Genomic DNA, 14,564 nt, shown 5'->3' on the forward strand with positions numbered 1-14,564 from the left:
GAGCCAGTTGGGAGTGGTTAATCAGGAAGATGTGACATGTGTGTTATGTAACCAAGGTGTTGAATATGGTCACCACTTATTTCTTGGTTGTCAGCTTTCATGGCAGGTTTGGTGTGCTTGGCTATCATTTGTTGGAAGGCAATGGTCATGCCCAAAGACACTAAAGGAACATTTTCAAAGTTGGACTGAGTTTTCAACTAGTAAGTAGGAGCACAAGAGGTGGATGGTATGTTTATGTGCGATTATTTAGAATATTTGGCTAGAGAGGAATAGAATGATCTTTCGGAATGATGGGAAAGGGGTTGAAGAGGTTATTCAGCTGTCCTTCATGAATTATAAGGAGTGGTTAGGTGTGAATCCCTTATGTTAGTGATGGCATTGCCGAAAGTGACAAGGGATATCTATTAGTGTTACTTTTTGTTTATTCTGTTGACAGTGGTTTCTGTTTGTTATCTTGTGCTCCACTTGTTGTGTTGAGTTTTTCCTTTCAAAAAAAATATTTAGGCAAGAAAAATTGTATTTTTATTTTAGTAACATGTTATAATTTACATTTTTATACAAATATTTGTCGTAGATATAACTAATTTATATATAACTATATTTTCAGACTTGAAATGAAATGTGTAACATAAATAGGCATAGCAATGAGGCGAGTAGGACAAAAATCCGCCCATATCCGCCTCTATAATTATTAAATCTAACAAATTAAATGAAATTTTAAAATTTATATAACTATGATTACATACCTAGCATAAATTAAAGTAAAAATTTAGATATGATACAATATTATTAATCACTTTACTAATAGATAGGGACATATTTAACCTAAATTCGACTCCGTCTCGTCCCGTCCAAGAACCCACTCTAGTGTAGAAGTAGGATGGGTACCCACGGATTCAAATAGTGTTACCATTCTTAAACATAGAGTACAACATCATATGAATATTGTTTATCTAATGAGGTTATTAAAATATTAGATTGTTGATAAATTTTTGTTAATATTTTAATATAAAATTTAATGTAAAATTAACATGATACTATTATAGTTATATATATTTTTATTTTTTCAGATATTTTTTTATAATTTTAAATATATTATAAATTAAAGATTGTTTTATTTATATTTTATTTTGAATAAATATAAAATAATATATTTAATATATTTATTATATAATAACAATAATCATATTATACTAAAATTAAAAAATTTATGATTATAAAATATTATTTTTAGTTTACTACATCAAATTAAAATATAAGTTTATGCATGGTAAGAATTTAACACTAATAAATAGATAGATAGATATATGAATAGAGGAAAAATAATAAAGAATTCAGAATTTATCATAAGTGAAATATTTAAACTTATTATCTATCATTCATGTATTAATGCTATTATTTTATTTATTACTCATTAAATTATTAAATAATTGTTTTTAATAATTGACAACAATTACTTGAAAAGACTTGGAGGTATTCAAAACTGTATTGATAGATAGATAGACACAGGCATAGAGGAAAAGGATTGAGATGACACGTAAATAATAGTCTGCAATAAAGATTATGCTATTAAGTATAATATAAATCTAATTATTTAATTATTATCGTAAGCGAAATATTTAAAAATTAAAATTATTATTTATTCATTATGTACTAATTTTGTTATTTTATTAATTATTCATTAAATTACTAAACACATATCAATAAATTATAATTTAAGTGATATAATCTTCTATATTTATTTAGAGATTGTAAATTCTATTCTCTTTATCTTTGATAAAAAAATAAATTATTAAATAAATATTTTTAATGAAAAACAGTAAAAAATTGAGGAGATGACACCTAAAAAAAAGCCTCCTAATCTGCTATAAAGATTGCGCTATTAAAAGTCCGTTTGGATGGATTTATTTATTTATTTTTTTATTTTTAATTTATAAAAAAATATAATATTAATATTTAAGTATAATTTTTAAAATTAAATTGTAATTTTTTAAAAATTTATTTTAGTATTTATACAGAAATTAAAAAAAATAATTTTTTTGTAATAAAAATTTTTTTATTATTTTTTTAAAATAAATATTTTTGAATTAGAAAATTAAATATAAAATAATTTATTTATAAATTATTTTAATATAAATATTTATTATTTATTTTTTTTAAAAAAATTGATTAAATTATTTATCCAAACTGAAGCTAAATATAATATAGATATAGATTTAAGGAATTGGTAAATTTAGCAATAAATTTTTAAATAAAATTTATATTTACTATAAATTAAATTATGATCTATTTGATAATAGCAAATATTTTAATGTCTTAAGTTTTAAAATATATAAAATATTTTTAATATTTATTTTCATTAAATAATAAAGTTTTCTCTAATTTAATTTGTTTATTAAAATAATTATTTTAGAATTTTTAAAATTTTAAAATAATTTATTTTATATTTTACTTTTTGGATCAAATTAAAAAAAATTATATTGTGTAATGGAGATAAATAAAAAATTGTTTATATATTTTAAAATTTTACGGATTAAAGCGTCCGATTAAAAAAACATATAATATAATTTGTTTTTATTTTTGTCTTTTAAAGTATAATATATATATATATATATATATATATATATATATATATATATATATATATATATATATATATATATATATATTTTAAATCCTGAGATAAATAGAAGACAAGGTGGCGTTTAGAGAAGGAAACACGACGTCGTGTTTAAGCGAAGTTCAATAGAAGAAGCCATCTGTATAAATACACATTCCACTTCACAGTGGAAGTGTCACTCACAAGTTAGAAGCCGAATCTGAGAGTGAAACAGAGCAAGAGAAGAAAAGAAGAAGATGGATCAATTCAAAGGCCAACCTCGTCTTCCCAAATTCGCCATTCCAAAACGCTACGACATAAGACTCAAACCGGACCTCATTTCCTGTCGTTTTGCTGGTTCTGTTGCCGTCGACCTTGACATCGTCGCCGCCACCTCTTTTATCGTTCTCAATGCCGCCGAGCTCACCGTCGCTGCCGGTTCCGTTTCGTTCACGCACCGTGACTCTTCGAAGGTTCTTGAATCTCTCTTTAAACTCTTCTTGTTTTCCCCGACTAACGAAACAAATGGTCAACTCTTGTTCTGTTCTCGATTATCCCTACCACCTGTTTGTTATAATTAAACTCATTCCTTTGCCTCATTTTAAGTTGATAAATACGCAACTCTCGTATTCATTCTGATATTTTAGTGTGTTGATCTTGATCATGTAGAAAAAAATTGCATGTGTATGCAGGTGATCAAGCCTTCGAGAGTTGAGTTGTTCGAAAGTGATGAGATTTTGGTGCTGGAGTTTGCAGAGGCGGTTCCGATTGGGTTGGGTGTGTTGGCCATTCAATTTGAAGGAATCTTGAATGATAGAATGAAAGGGTTTTACAGAAGGTATGTGCGTTGTTTCTTGTTAGGTTTTCTTCGTTTTTCATGGGTTTCCAAAGGGTGAAAAATTCAACTTGAACTATGCTTGAGTTGCATGCATTTTGATCACTGACTAAATTGAAATTGATCGTTTCATGACCTTACTTGGTAGTAACAAGCAACGTTGTTCAAGTCAATGTCCTGTTTTCCTGATATTTTTTAGAGAAATGTTAGGGGAACACCTTGTATCAATATTAGTCAACACTTCAGACCAACACCTTATTTTTATACAATTAGAATTTAGTACTTAGTGTTTAGAGTGTTGACCAAGTGTTGGAAAAAAATGATAAATTTTGTTGGTCATGTATCATTGCTCATTTCTTTTTTATGATTATTTGTTATGGTTATTTTTTCATGCATGCAGTACCTATGAGCATAATGGTGAGAAGAAGAATATGGCAGTCACACAGTTTGAACCAGCTGATGCCAGGCGATGCTTTCCTTGCTGGGATGAACCTGCATGCAAGGTCCTACTTTGCACATCTTCTCCCTTAAATTGACCTTTCGTCTAAGCACTCATAAGGGTAGAATATTTTATTGTTGCAACAACACACTGAGGTGTGCTTTCGAAGTTGGCCTGTGTTCCATCATAGATGTTTGATTTTGCAGGCTACTTTCAAGATCACTTTGGATGTGCCTTCTGAGCTTGTTGCTCTGTCTAACATGCCTGTTGTGGAAGAAAAAGTAGATGGAAGTCTGAAAACTGTTTCATATCAGGAATCTCCAATCATGTCTACATATTTGGTTGCTGTTGTTGTTGGTTTATTTGATTATGTGGAAGATCATACATCCGATGGTAAAACTTCTTTTTTTCCAGGTGTTGTTAGCCCTGACTTCTCTATTCTTAATGAAATCTAACATTTTGACAGGGGTCAAAGTTCGAGTATATTGTCAAGTTGGCAAGGCAAACCAAGGGAAATTTGCACTACATGTTGCTACGAGAACTTTGGAACTATACAAGGAGTAAGTAGTGTGGAACCGTTAAATCATTTGTTTCTTAGACGGGAATGTTATCAGAAATGATTCAGAATTCAATTTCTTTCAAATTCCACTAATTCACCTTGTAGGTGCAAAACATGCAACTGTTTTTAAGAATTTATGTTGTTGTGTTCTTCATGCAAAGCATGGTCATCCTGCTCGTATCATTTTCAGAATGGGCAACATAAGTGTATAATATGCTAAGTTTGTTTCCATGTCAGTCCATTTGCTTGACTGCTGTTGTGGGCATGTTGGCATCATTTTTTATTCAATAGTCAACTAACTTTGATAATTCAACAGCTATTTTGCCACACCCTACCCTCTACCAAAAATGGATATGATTGCAATCCCTGATTTTGCTGCTGGAGCCATGGAAAATTATGGTTTGGTTACATATCGCGAAACTGCTTTGCTTTTTGATGAGCAGCATTCTGCTGCTGTTAACAAGCAGAGGGTAATCATCCTATTCATAATGATGCTATAATCTTGACAACTTGAGTTTCTTTTGCTCTATGTAAAATGACATTGTTTGCAACTCGAGGAAAACTTATCTTTTTGGTTGCCATTAAGGTTGCGACTGTTGTTGGCCATGAACTGGCTCACCAGTGGTTCGGTAATCTTGTTACAATGGAGTGGTGGACGGATCTATGGCTGAATGAGGGGTTTGCAACATGGGTAAGTTGTGTTGTGTCATAGATCCATATATTGTTGTCATTCCAGAGTCTGCTTGTCAATTTTCTTTGTTTTCATTTTTTTTGTTTCTTTAATTTTATAAGTTAACTAATCTCTCTCTCTCTCTCTCTCTACCTCCCCCCCCCCCCCCTTCTCTCTCTCTTGGGTATGACCAGGTTAGCTATTTAGCAACTGATAGCTTGTTTCCTGACTGGAAAATATGGTCTCAATTCGTAAATGAATCTACTGAGGGTCTCAGGTTGGATGGGCTTGCAGAATCCCACCCAATTGAGGTATTGTATCATTTAATCTGTCAGCCTTTCTTTAATGTGGTTAAGTTTATCTTACATTGGATTTTTATACACGGACTAATTACATGTAGCGTAATTCTTTGTATTGTTTGTTACATCAATCTAAAAAGAAGTTTTGGGTAATCCTTGGTTAACAAGTTTATAGTTTGTCTTACGAGTTTTATATAAATTTTATTTGCAGGTAGAAGTAAATCATGCTGGCGAGATTGATGAAATATTTGATTCAATAAGTTATAGAAAAGGTGCATCTGTAATTAGGATGCTGCAAAGCTATCTTGGTGCTGAAAGCTTTCAGGTCACTATTCTCATTCCACAAAAGGCTATAGTTTGAATGCAATAAATCAGTATTCTCATTCCATAAGACAGACCATATGCATACTGTAAATTCTTACAAGTATACTATATATGCGAAATTAGTGAAATGTATGTTTCTAGTATTTTTATATGAAGTTACTCAAATTGCTTTTATATATCACTTATTCATGTAACCAGAGGTCTTTAGCTTCGTATATTAAAAAGCATGCTTATTCAAATGCCAAAACTGTGGATCTATGGAATGCACTTGAGGAGGGATCTGGCGAACCTGTCAACAAGTTAATGAGCTCGTGGACAAAGCAGATGGGATATCCTGTTGTATCAGTTAAAGTCAATAATCAGAAACTGGAGTTTAATCAGGTTTCTTGAGTTCTTGATTATGATTACTTTCAGCGTGAAAAATCCATTACATGTGTTGTGACCTAGCTTTGCATTTAATTGGTAGTCGCAATTCTTGTCAAGTGGTGCCAACGGAGAAGGACAATGGGTTGTTCCAGTAACACTGTGCTTTGGCTCATATGATGTTCGCAAGAATTTCCTGTTGCAAGCAAAATCTGAAGCACTTGACATTAAGGAGTTAGTGGGTTCACAGATTGCTGGAGATCAAGTTGCAAATTCTTGGATTAAAGTTAATGTGGATCAGACAGGTTTCTATAGGGTGAAATATGACGAGCCTCTTGCGGCTAGACTTAGATATGCCATAGATAAACAGTTATTATCTACAGCAGACCGATATGGTAAATTAGAAATTATCTAAGGCAATTTATTTTTTATGGTAGAAAAGGAGAAGATACTTAACCTGTGAGTAATTTACTGTGTCAGGAATTTTGGATGATTTATTTGCACTTTGTATGGCTCGCCAAGAATCATTAACATCGTTGATAAACTTGATGGGAGCTTACAGAGGGGAAGTTGAATATATTGTGCTTTCAAACTTGATTTCTGTAATGTTATCTACCTAGTCTTGCGTTTTCTTACTTAAAAATTTATTTTTATTTTATTTTATAATCTAATTCCAATTCTTTAATTTGTGCAGATTAGCTATAAAGTCAGAAGGATTGCAGCTGATGCAGTACCAGACTTGGTAGATTATTTCAAGCAATTCTTTATTAACCTTTTCCAATACACTGCGGAGTAAGTTTGACATAGATCCTGGAATATTTTGTTTCAATTAATTAAAATATATTAGTAGTGTTTGCTAGATAGAGGTCATGCTTGTATAATGGTAATGTTGCTTGTGGTAGTGTGGATAGCCTAAAAGAGGTTCAGCTTGTCTGTTTACATAGTCAATATTAACTTTGTCCGTTGATAACTGGTTTTTCTATCTTGTGTTTCAGATTTTAACTTCTTAACCCTCTTGTATATTGTCCCTGCAGGAGGCTTGGTTGGGAACCTAAACCAGGAGAAAGTCATCTCGATGCAATGCTGAGAGGAGAAATTTTGACTGCTTTAGCTCAGTTTGGACATGATCCGACTCTAGAAGAAGCAAACAAGCGTTTTCAGGCATTCTTGAATGACAGAAATACACCACTTTGTTCACCTGATATAAGAAAGGTTAGCTGCAGTTTCATTGGAATTCTGAAACCCTTAACGGACTTCTGTTGATGATTATTGTAAAATTGTTGGCAGGCAACATATGTGGCAGTAATGCAACAGGCAAGCAAATCCAACCGATTGGGTTATGAATCCCTTCTGAAAGTATATAGAGAAACTGACTTAAGTCAAGAGAAAATACGCATTCTGGGTAATAATAATACATAATCTATGAGTGAGAATTAGCATAACATTACTTTTCTGAGTCAAAGCATACCAATATCTTGAATGTGTTTGTAGGCTCCTTGTCTGATACACCTGATCCGGATCTAGTTCTTGAAGTTCTTAACTTCATGCTGTCTCCTGAGGTATCTAATTGCAAATACTAAGTCAGTTCATGTCAACTCATACATTAAAAACCAGGTAAATGGTTATATATAAATACTGGAGATTGATTGATATGTTGGTTTATCTGGTCAGGTCCGTAGCCAGGACGTGATTATGGGGCTTCCTACTAGTCCGGAAGGACGAGATGTAGCCTGGGAATGGCTTAAGGTAAGGAACACATCACAACCAATAGGTTTTGGAATTGTAGGTAGACCAAACCTTGGATTTAACACTCATCGTCTTAACAATTTCCCTATACAGGAAAACTGGGAACGCATATTGAAGACATATGGCTCTGGATTTTTGATAACTCGGTTTGTCAGTGCAGTTGTCTCACCGGTTTGTTCGCTGTGTCCCTCTATAATGCTTTGTTTGTTCTATTGATTTTCTTAGCACATTTAGTAATTGGATCATTTCGTTGATCATGGGTGCAGTTTGCTTCCGTTGAGAAAGCGAAGGAAGTAGAGGAATTCTTTGTTAGCCATGGTACACAGTCAATTGCTAGGACGTTAAAGCAGAGTCTGGAGAGGGTTAACATCAATGCAAACTGGGTTCAGAGTGTTAAGAACGAGAACAACCTTGTTGATGCTGTCAAAGAGTTGGCATATAGGAAATACTAGCAGTGAGCTTCACTGCTTCTTCCTCCATTCTCTGAAAAGTTTCAGAGTTTCTCAATGTTTGTGTTACTGCTGAGCATGTGTACAAGTTAAGTTGTTCTATATTCGAGTCTTCTTATTCACACTTAAAGTTGGACTTTCTGGGAGTTTCTTTGTTATTAATGCATGAGACCGTTGATTTAAACTAGTCTTCTGTTTTCTTTAAGGAGTCTTGCCAAGTACTTTTCTTTTCCCTTTTTTTTTATTTTTGGAATTCTGTGATCACAAAATTGCGGCTCCCGTGTCCCTACTCTATCCTCCTAGAACATTTGTTAAATAATTGTTTTTTAAATATAAATATATGTGATGCGATTTTTCAAGAAACAAAACAAATGCTTGAAATATTAATATTTAGAATTTTGATTTTATGGATAAAGCAATTTGATGAAAGGGGTAAAATTTAACGACAACCTTTGCGCGGACAGTTGAGAAGTCATTGTCTCCCAGTTTTCATTGAAGGCAAAAACATGACAGCGCAACACTCAGGCAGACACGTAGGACCTTTTCGTTTGTCTTTGCTCGCGGCAATCGGAATCAGAAGAACTTCGAGGTTGAGATATTTATTGGAGCCATCAAATCACAACCATAAAAAAACTAGGTTCAATCAGCAGAATTATATTCGCAGATGTGTAAGCATCTTGAAACTTTGCTACCTGCTTTCGTGAAGCAACAACAAAGCTTTAGTCAAAACGATAAAATATCTGAAATTCATGCATAGTGGAAAGCCACATGCACAGGTTCAGAATCCCGTAACACCAAGTTCATTTTTGTTTTATTTTTCATGCCTAATTCCAATTTTTAATATAAAATCAACTGTTACGCGAATTTTCACCTTTAAATAAACTTAGGAGGTAGAACTTTTAACCAGATTACAAATTAAACTTCCATGATACTCCGAATTAACATTTTTTATAACAAAAAATTAAAGGTGAAAACTCAGGTGCAGTGGACTTCACGTGAAGTTGATAGCTGAGAATCGTTAGATAAAAATTTAGTCAAATCAGTCAAGTTATCTAACGACTCTCAGTTATTAATTAACTTCACGTTACCTGAATTTTCACCAAAATTAAAAGGGGATTTTCACAAGGTAGGTTGTCGGTCGGTTTTCGCCATCATTATTATTGCAGTACAACCACTGAATTGGGGCATAGCAATTGATATCAACGTGTCACCGACATTACTTTATTGTGTAGGTTTCATATTCCTGAATTCTATGGGACCAAAAAAAGGGAGAAAGAAATTACATAACAAGATGAAAAAATCACAATGCCAATTAGCTACCACTTTTTCTTCTTTATAAACAACAGAGACTAAAACAATATTCAGTAAAACATCTCACCGAGCATTTCACACTCGGAGGCATAATAATGAATACAATATGCTGACACGGATATGTCAAAAGGCATTGGAATTTGTCTCCTATTCCTACAATAATCAGCTAAGATTTACATAGCCCCAATGTGGCACAATTGTAAAAGGAGACTCTTTTGATCAGTTGACAGTTTTTCTAAGGGGAAAGAGACAGGGAAATGGATGATGTATATAGTACACAGTTCTATTCTTAAATCCAAGAAGATGCCCAAATAATAAGGGGGGAAAAAATTAAAGGGCAAAGCTATTATATATTTTTGGATTATGTTTAAGCTTTTCTTCTATATAGTACAATGATCATCTTCAAACACCCAAGTTTTGGGGTTGAAAGAAGATGTCATGTCTTGCTCTTGAATTTTCTTTGAGCTTTTAAGTCCACCACAATTACTGTGATGTTATCTTTGCTTCCCTTCTGTAGGGCACGGCTCGATAGGTACTCTGCGGCCGCTTGTGCTGCAGGATCAACTCCCTCTCCCCTTTCTGGTGGCAGTGTCAGGCCATTTTTCTTGTGCCAGAGAAGTATTCGCTTCCTAGCTAGGTCGCACACCTCTTCATTCGTCATGACATCCCACAGGCCATCACTCGCCAGAATGAGGCATTCGTCGTCTTTCGTCCGGGGAAGAAACGTAACTTCCGGCTCCGGAATGATCCATGGCTTCAAATATCTATCACCTGAAAATCGCAGCACGTGACACACAAACAGCATAAGATGAACCGGAAAGAACGTTCGTCAACATAAAATCAGAAAATAGATGTTTACAAGCATAGGTTCCAACTTCCAAAACTACTGACAGAAAAGAATATCATCGAGAAATCCGACTTCCAAACTGGCCTTGAAACCAAGACCATATACAGACCAATCAAATCACCAGTGGCTTCCATAAGTTGGCACACAACGTAGCTAATGAATACATCCTTTTTTTTCTAGATATAAAGAATGGGGGGAACAAGTGTTCTCATTATGCTGAAGAGTTTCAGCCTAAAGGAGAGGCAGTAGGCTCTAACTTCAGAACTGAATTTAACAGGTTTTGGAAGAACAATCAAATTCCCTACATGCCAGCCTATCATGGCAAGTTCAATGGGGTGTCTTAGGGGAAGGTTTCTCACACTATTTTTTTCCCCGTAAATTTTTAAACTCTCGTCGAATCACTCTCTTCATATCATTCAACATCCCTCATCCAAACAGACTCAAGTAGTTTCTAGGATGAACCTAGGATATTGCAACATAATGGCAGAAGAACTTCACATGCATTAAATGAACTCAACACTATGTTTTGCGATGGGATAAGTGCAATAAATGCAAACATAAAATAAATTTTTATTTATAAACATTCCAATTAAAAAACTATTAGATGCTATAAAAGCTAACCTACCAGGCTACTCCTATGCTATGTTGCCTCAACCGAAAAAAAAAAAAAAAAAAAAAAAAAAGTAACCAACCTTCCATATGTAAGGAAACCTTTACCACCATTGGAACTTTACAAGAATTATGATTCATGTGTAACCAAATGAAATGCATCACATTGATTTAAAAGCCTATATTAAATTTCACTATCTGTGTATGGACATAATTTCACTAGCTGACCACTTTTTCATTCATAACATAAATAAAGATGCTAAAATTAACAGTGGATTGATAAAAAGGATATCCTTCTATAATTAGCCAACCTCACAGAAAGGCTTCCACATCAGAAACTCCTAAATTAAGTACAGTTAAGGTTAAGGACATACCGATAGATCGTGACATTGCAAGGACACCAAATACACGATGACCATTCCACTGGATCACCTTCCCTCCTGCTGCCTCAATTCTTGCGTATTCATCATCTCGATTGGGCTACCACAAAAGAAACAGAAATCAATTTCTTTACATCAGTTTAAACCTCAACAAGTCAAAGGAGATAGAAGAATACAATAGATGAAACTCACTTTATGGTCAACAGATAAAGCCATGGGCTCTTTGCCACGGCACAAAACTGCTCTTGAATCACCACAGTTTGAAACAATGATATGAGATGAACAGATAGCAGCAACAACTGCAGTTGATCCGACAGTCTCCGGTGCAACAGGTTCATTGTTAACTTTTCCCCCAACTTCAGCATCAACCTTCAAAAAGCAATTGGTGAAAGCTTTTTTCCATTGGTCTTGACAATCATCCTTGCTACTTCCAACTCTTAGACCTTCCTTGACTAATTCTATTTCCTCTGCCAACGCCAAATGCATACGCTCACGACAATAGTTTGCCACCTGAACGAGAAAGGCAAGCTCTCAATGTGGAGTTCCCCAGAGAAAACCCTAAACTTTTGGACATAAGAAAAAAAAAAAAAAAAACTTTACCTGAGAGCCACCATGGCCATCATAGACTCCAAAGAAATGAATTGTTTGCTGACTCAAACTTTTATTCAGTCCATCGATTACCCTATCACCAATTAGCATTTCAATAGGAATCTTCATGAATCGGGGTACTGTTGCAAATGCGTCTTCCATCTCGGGTCTTTTTCCACACAAAGATATAAATCCCCAAAGCGGGGTACAGTCCAATTCAAAAACACTTCGACCACCTGTTCCAGCCACCGCTTTTTCTAGCGGTAGCTGATGAAGAACAACTGTAGTAGGCTTTGTGACAGATCCAACTACTGCCTCTTCTTCAAGGCTCACCGTTACAGCAAGGGGTTCACTCATAATATCTGCCTCATAATTGGACTCCCCTAAATCAGCAGCCCTGGCAACAGCATCAACAGCGCACATGCTCTTTCCTATGTCTACGGAACTTCTTGTTCCTAAATCCGGATTGGCCTCCGAATTGATGAACTCATCTCCACAAATACTACTGTTCTCACTGGCTGCTGAAAGAGAACAGGAGCTATCAATAATTGGATCACCTTCCAATGATAAGGTATCATCCTCCTCGATTTCTGGGGTTGAAGCTTCATCACCACCAACCAAAGTGCTTTTATTCTGGGATATCATATCATCCAGAGGAATTTCTCCTTCACTTCCCTTTTTTGATGGTGTGACTGTTGTACTACCAACTTCATCCTCAAGATTGCCACCATTATGATCCTCATTAGAGCCTATAAACGTTTCAGTAGAAACCGCTGTTACAGAATTACTTAACAACCCCGTATCAGTCATCAGCTTAAGTCTAGATACATCCATGTGGGTAGCTATGGTTGGCTTATCACACACCGAATTACCTACTGTTAATGGCACTGCAACCGTAGTCGACATCTCCTCCATCAGAATCCTTATCCAGGCAGTACGAAAAGTTACCCTCCCACCCTTTTGATACTACACAACCCTTCATATTTCAACTAATTGATTGCCAGCTTTACTGATTGAAAATGATCTTGGAATGTGAAGCGTGGACTTTAATAGATCACTTTCCATGTCTAAGAAGCCTTATAAGGCCAAGGATGGAGGCAATTCAGTCTGTGCAAAGCATGGGCTAGTTAAAAGGTGGTGAAAGTGAAATGGGGAATAGTCAGATCTGGTCAACAACAACGGATCCTAACTTCCATTTGTGGAAATTTTAACCAAAAATAGCTAAACTACATGCTTTTCAAACATAATCATATCCTTCTCTGGATTCTTCTCGGTCTAACCCCCCAATCAACTCTAGTGAGGGAGAGAAACAGCTTGAAAGAACCAAACTTTATCTGCAAAAGAAAACAGATTGAGCTCAAAAAGAGTAAATAAAACCCCACCAAAAGAAAGTGGAAGAAAAATAGAAATTACCCAACTCTCATTATCTCTAAGCACAAGAAAGAGAGGAAAAAGTCATGAGAAAGAAACCCAGCAAAAAAGCACAGTCTCAAGAATCACATGGATGGCCAAAAAAGATGGCACCCTTTTTTCCACATAACACTATGAGTTGCCTGGATCTAAGGCAACACATCTCAGCCCCTTCTAATAACAATAATTACAAAGTGAAATGAATGAAAGGGTAGAAAGAAAGAAAGAAAGAAAGAAAGAAAAAGAGAATAGACAGAAGAAAAAACAGGATTCACTACCTAATTTTGTCAACCGTGTATGTGTAGGGTCTTGTTCCTTCTTTCCCTTATCTACTACTCACTCCTCACTTTCACACCCAAAACCCACGGATTGAACAAGTAACAAGGCATCAACAACCCCAAAAAGTAAAGAATTCATTTTTACCTCAAAAAATTGGATTTTGTTCATCATAAACATTCAATGATAATCAAAGCTGAGCCATGATAATTTCTTCCAATACGATATAAAAGTATGAGCTTACCTGCGTTCAGTGGGTGAGTGGGGTGTTGAGACTTGGAAGCGCGAGAAAGGAAGTGGAGAAGATTAGAAGAAAGAGACGAAGAAGAAAAACAAAATTAAAAAAAAATTGACCCAGCTTAAAAAAATTGGAACTTTTTAATGGGAGAAAAGAAAAAAAAAAGGGTTTGAAAAAGAGAAACGGGGCAATAGAGAAAAAAAAAAAAAAAAGAAAAGAAAAGAAGTGTGTGTTGAAGGCTTGAAGTTGAAGGAGAGAGAAAGAGGGACAGATGTCAATTCTTGAAGGGCACATTAAAGCATCTCCACCCATCCATCCATTCACTCCACTTTTCATCATCCAATCTAATCTTCACCAATTTTTATTTGCTCCAAACGGAATCATAGTGTGTATTGTTAGTCGAAAACTCAGATAAAGTCGATTTTACATAAAATTATTATTTGAAAGTCATTAAATAAAAATTTATTTAAATTATTTAATAATTTTTAAATATTAATTTTAGGTGAAGTGGATTGCACTTAAATTTTCACTTATGTCTAATGTAACCATGACCATGCTATGTTATCTTTTGCTATTTTACTAAACTACTACTTTATATAGTTTCATTAATGTATAATCTCAC

The 14,564-nt window shown here is 34.4% G+C and overlaps 2 protein-coding genes across 5 annotated transcripts; one reads left to right on the forward strand and one right to left on the reverse strand.

Moving 5' to 3' along the window:
• The first annotated feature begins 2,695 nt into the window (after window positions 1-2,695).
• LOC112706346 (aminopeptidase M1) lies at window positions 2,696-8,470 on the forward strand. The gene is made up of 19 exons (XM_025757607.3): window positions 2,696-3,072; window positions 3,292-3,437; window positions 3,835-3,937; window positions 4,080-4,266; window positions 4,340-4,433; window positions 4,749-4,902; window positions 5,019-5,123; window positions 5,297-5,413; window positions 5,613-5,726; window positions 5,924-6,106; window positions 6,192-6,483; window positions 6,569-6,690; window positions 6,783-6,880; window positions 7,123-7,300; window positions 7,376-7,490; window positions 7,580-7,647; window positions 7,760-7,834; window positions 7,928-8,005; window positions 8,101-8,470. Exons 1-19 carry the CDS (start codon window positions 2,857-2,859, stop codon window positions 8,284-8,286), a joined length of 2,631 nt encoding a protein of 876 aa, XP_025613392.1. The 5' UTR covers window positions 2,696-2,856; the 3' UTR covers window positions 8,287-8,470.
• Window positions 8,471-9,575: 1,105 nt separating this feature from the next.
• Window positions 9,576-14,269, reverse strand: LOC112706347 (protein phosphatase 2C 50). 4 transcript variants are annotated; one of them, XM_025757608.3, is made up of 5 exons: window positions 13,949-14,269; window positions 12,031-13,352; window positions 11,623-11,940; window positions 11,425-11,530; window positions 9,576-10,365 (listed from the first exon to the last, which is right to left on the reverse strand). In XM_025757608.3, exons 2-5 carry the CDS (start codon window positions 12,931-12,933, stop codon window positions 10,031-10,033), a joined length of 1,662 nt encoding a protein of 553 aa, XP_025613393.1. In that variant the 5' UTR covers window positions 12,934-13,352; window positions 13,949-14,269; the 3' UTR covers window positions 9,576-10,030. The 4 variants fall into 4 exon arrangements, with proteins under 4 accessions (XP_025613393.1, XP_025613395.1, XP_025613394.1 ...); XM_025757610.3 differs by having other exon boundaries at window positions 13,852-14,171; XM_025757609.3 differs by having other exon boundaries at window positions 13,707-14,168.
• Between the last annotated feature and the right edge of the window lie 295 nt (window positions 14,270-14,564).

The sequence above is a fragment of the Arachis hypogaea genome, chromosome 8, assembly GCF_003086295.3.
Source record: "Arachis hypogaea cultivar Tifrunner chromosome 8, arahy.Tifrunner.gnm2.J5K5, whole genome shotgun sequence".
Classification (NCBI taxonomy): domain Eukaryota; kingdom Viridiplantae; phylum Streptophyta; class Magnoliopsida; order Fabales; family Fabaceae; genus Arachis; species Arachis hypogaea.

Excerpts from the sequence above, each read along its gene's own strand:
- LOC112706346 (XM_025757607.3), top strand. The coding sequence starts at position 2,857 with ATGGATCAATTCAAAGGCCAACCTCGTCTTCCCAAATTCGCCATTCCA. Across the intron at positions 3,073-3,291 it reads CGCACCGTGACTCTTCGAAG|GTGATCAAGCCTTCGAGAGT; the intron begins GTTCTTGAATCT and ends ATGTGTATGCAG. Across the intron at positions 6,881-7,122 it reads CTTTTCCAATACACTGCGGA|GAGGCTTGGTTGGGAACCTA; the intron begins GTAAGTTTGACA and ends TTGTCCCTGCAG.
- LOC112706347 (XM_025757608.3), bottom strand. The coding sequence starts at position 12,933 with ATGGAGGAGATGTCGACTACGGTTGCAGTGCCATTAACAGTAGGTAAT. Across the intron at positions 11,531-11,622 it reads CTTTATCTGTTGACCATAAA|CCCAATCGAGATGATGAATA; the intron begins GTGAGTTTCATC and ends CTTTTGTGGTAG. Across the intron at positions 10,366-11,424 it reads TGCAATGTCACGATCTATCG|GTGATAGATATTTGAAGCCA; the intron begins GTATGTCCTTAA and ends TGCGATTTTCAG.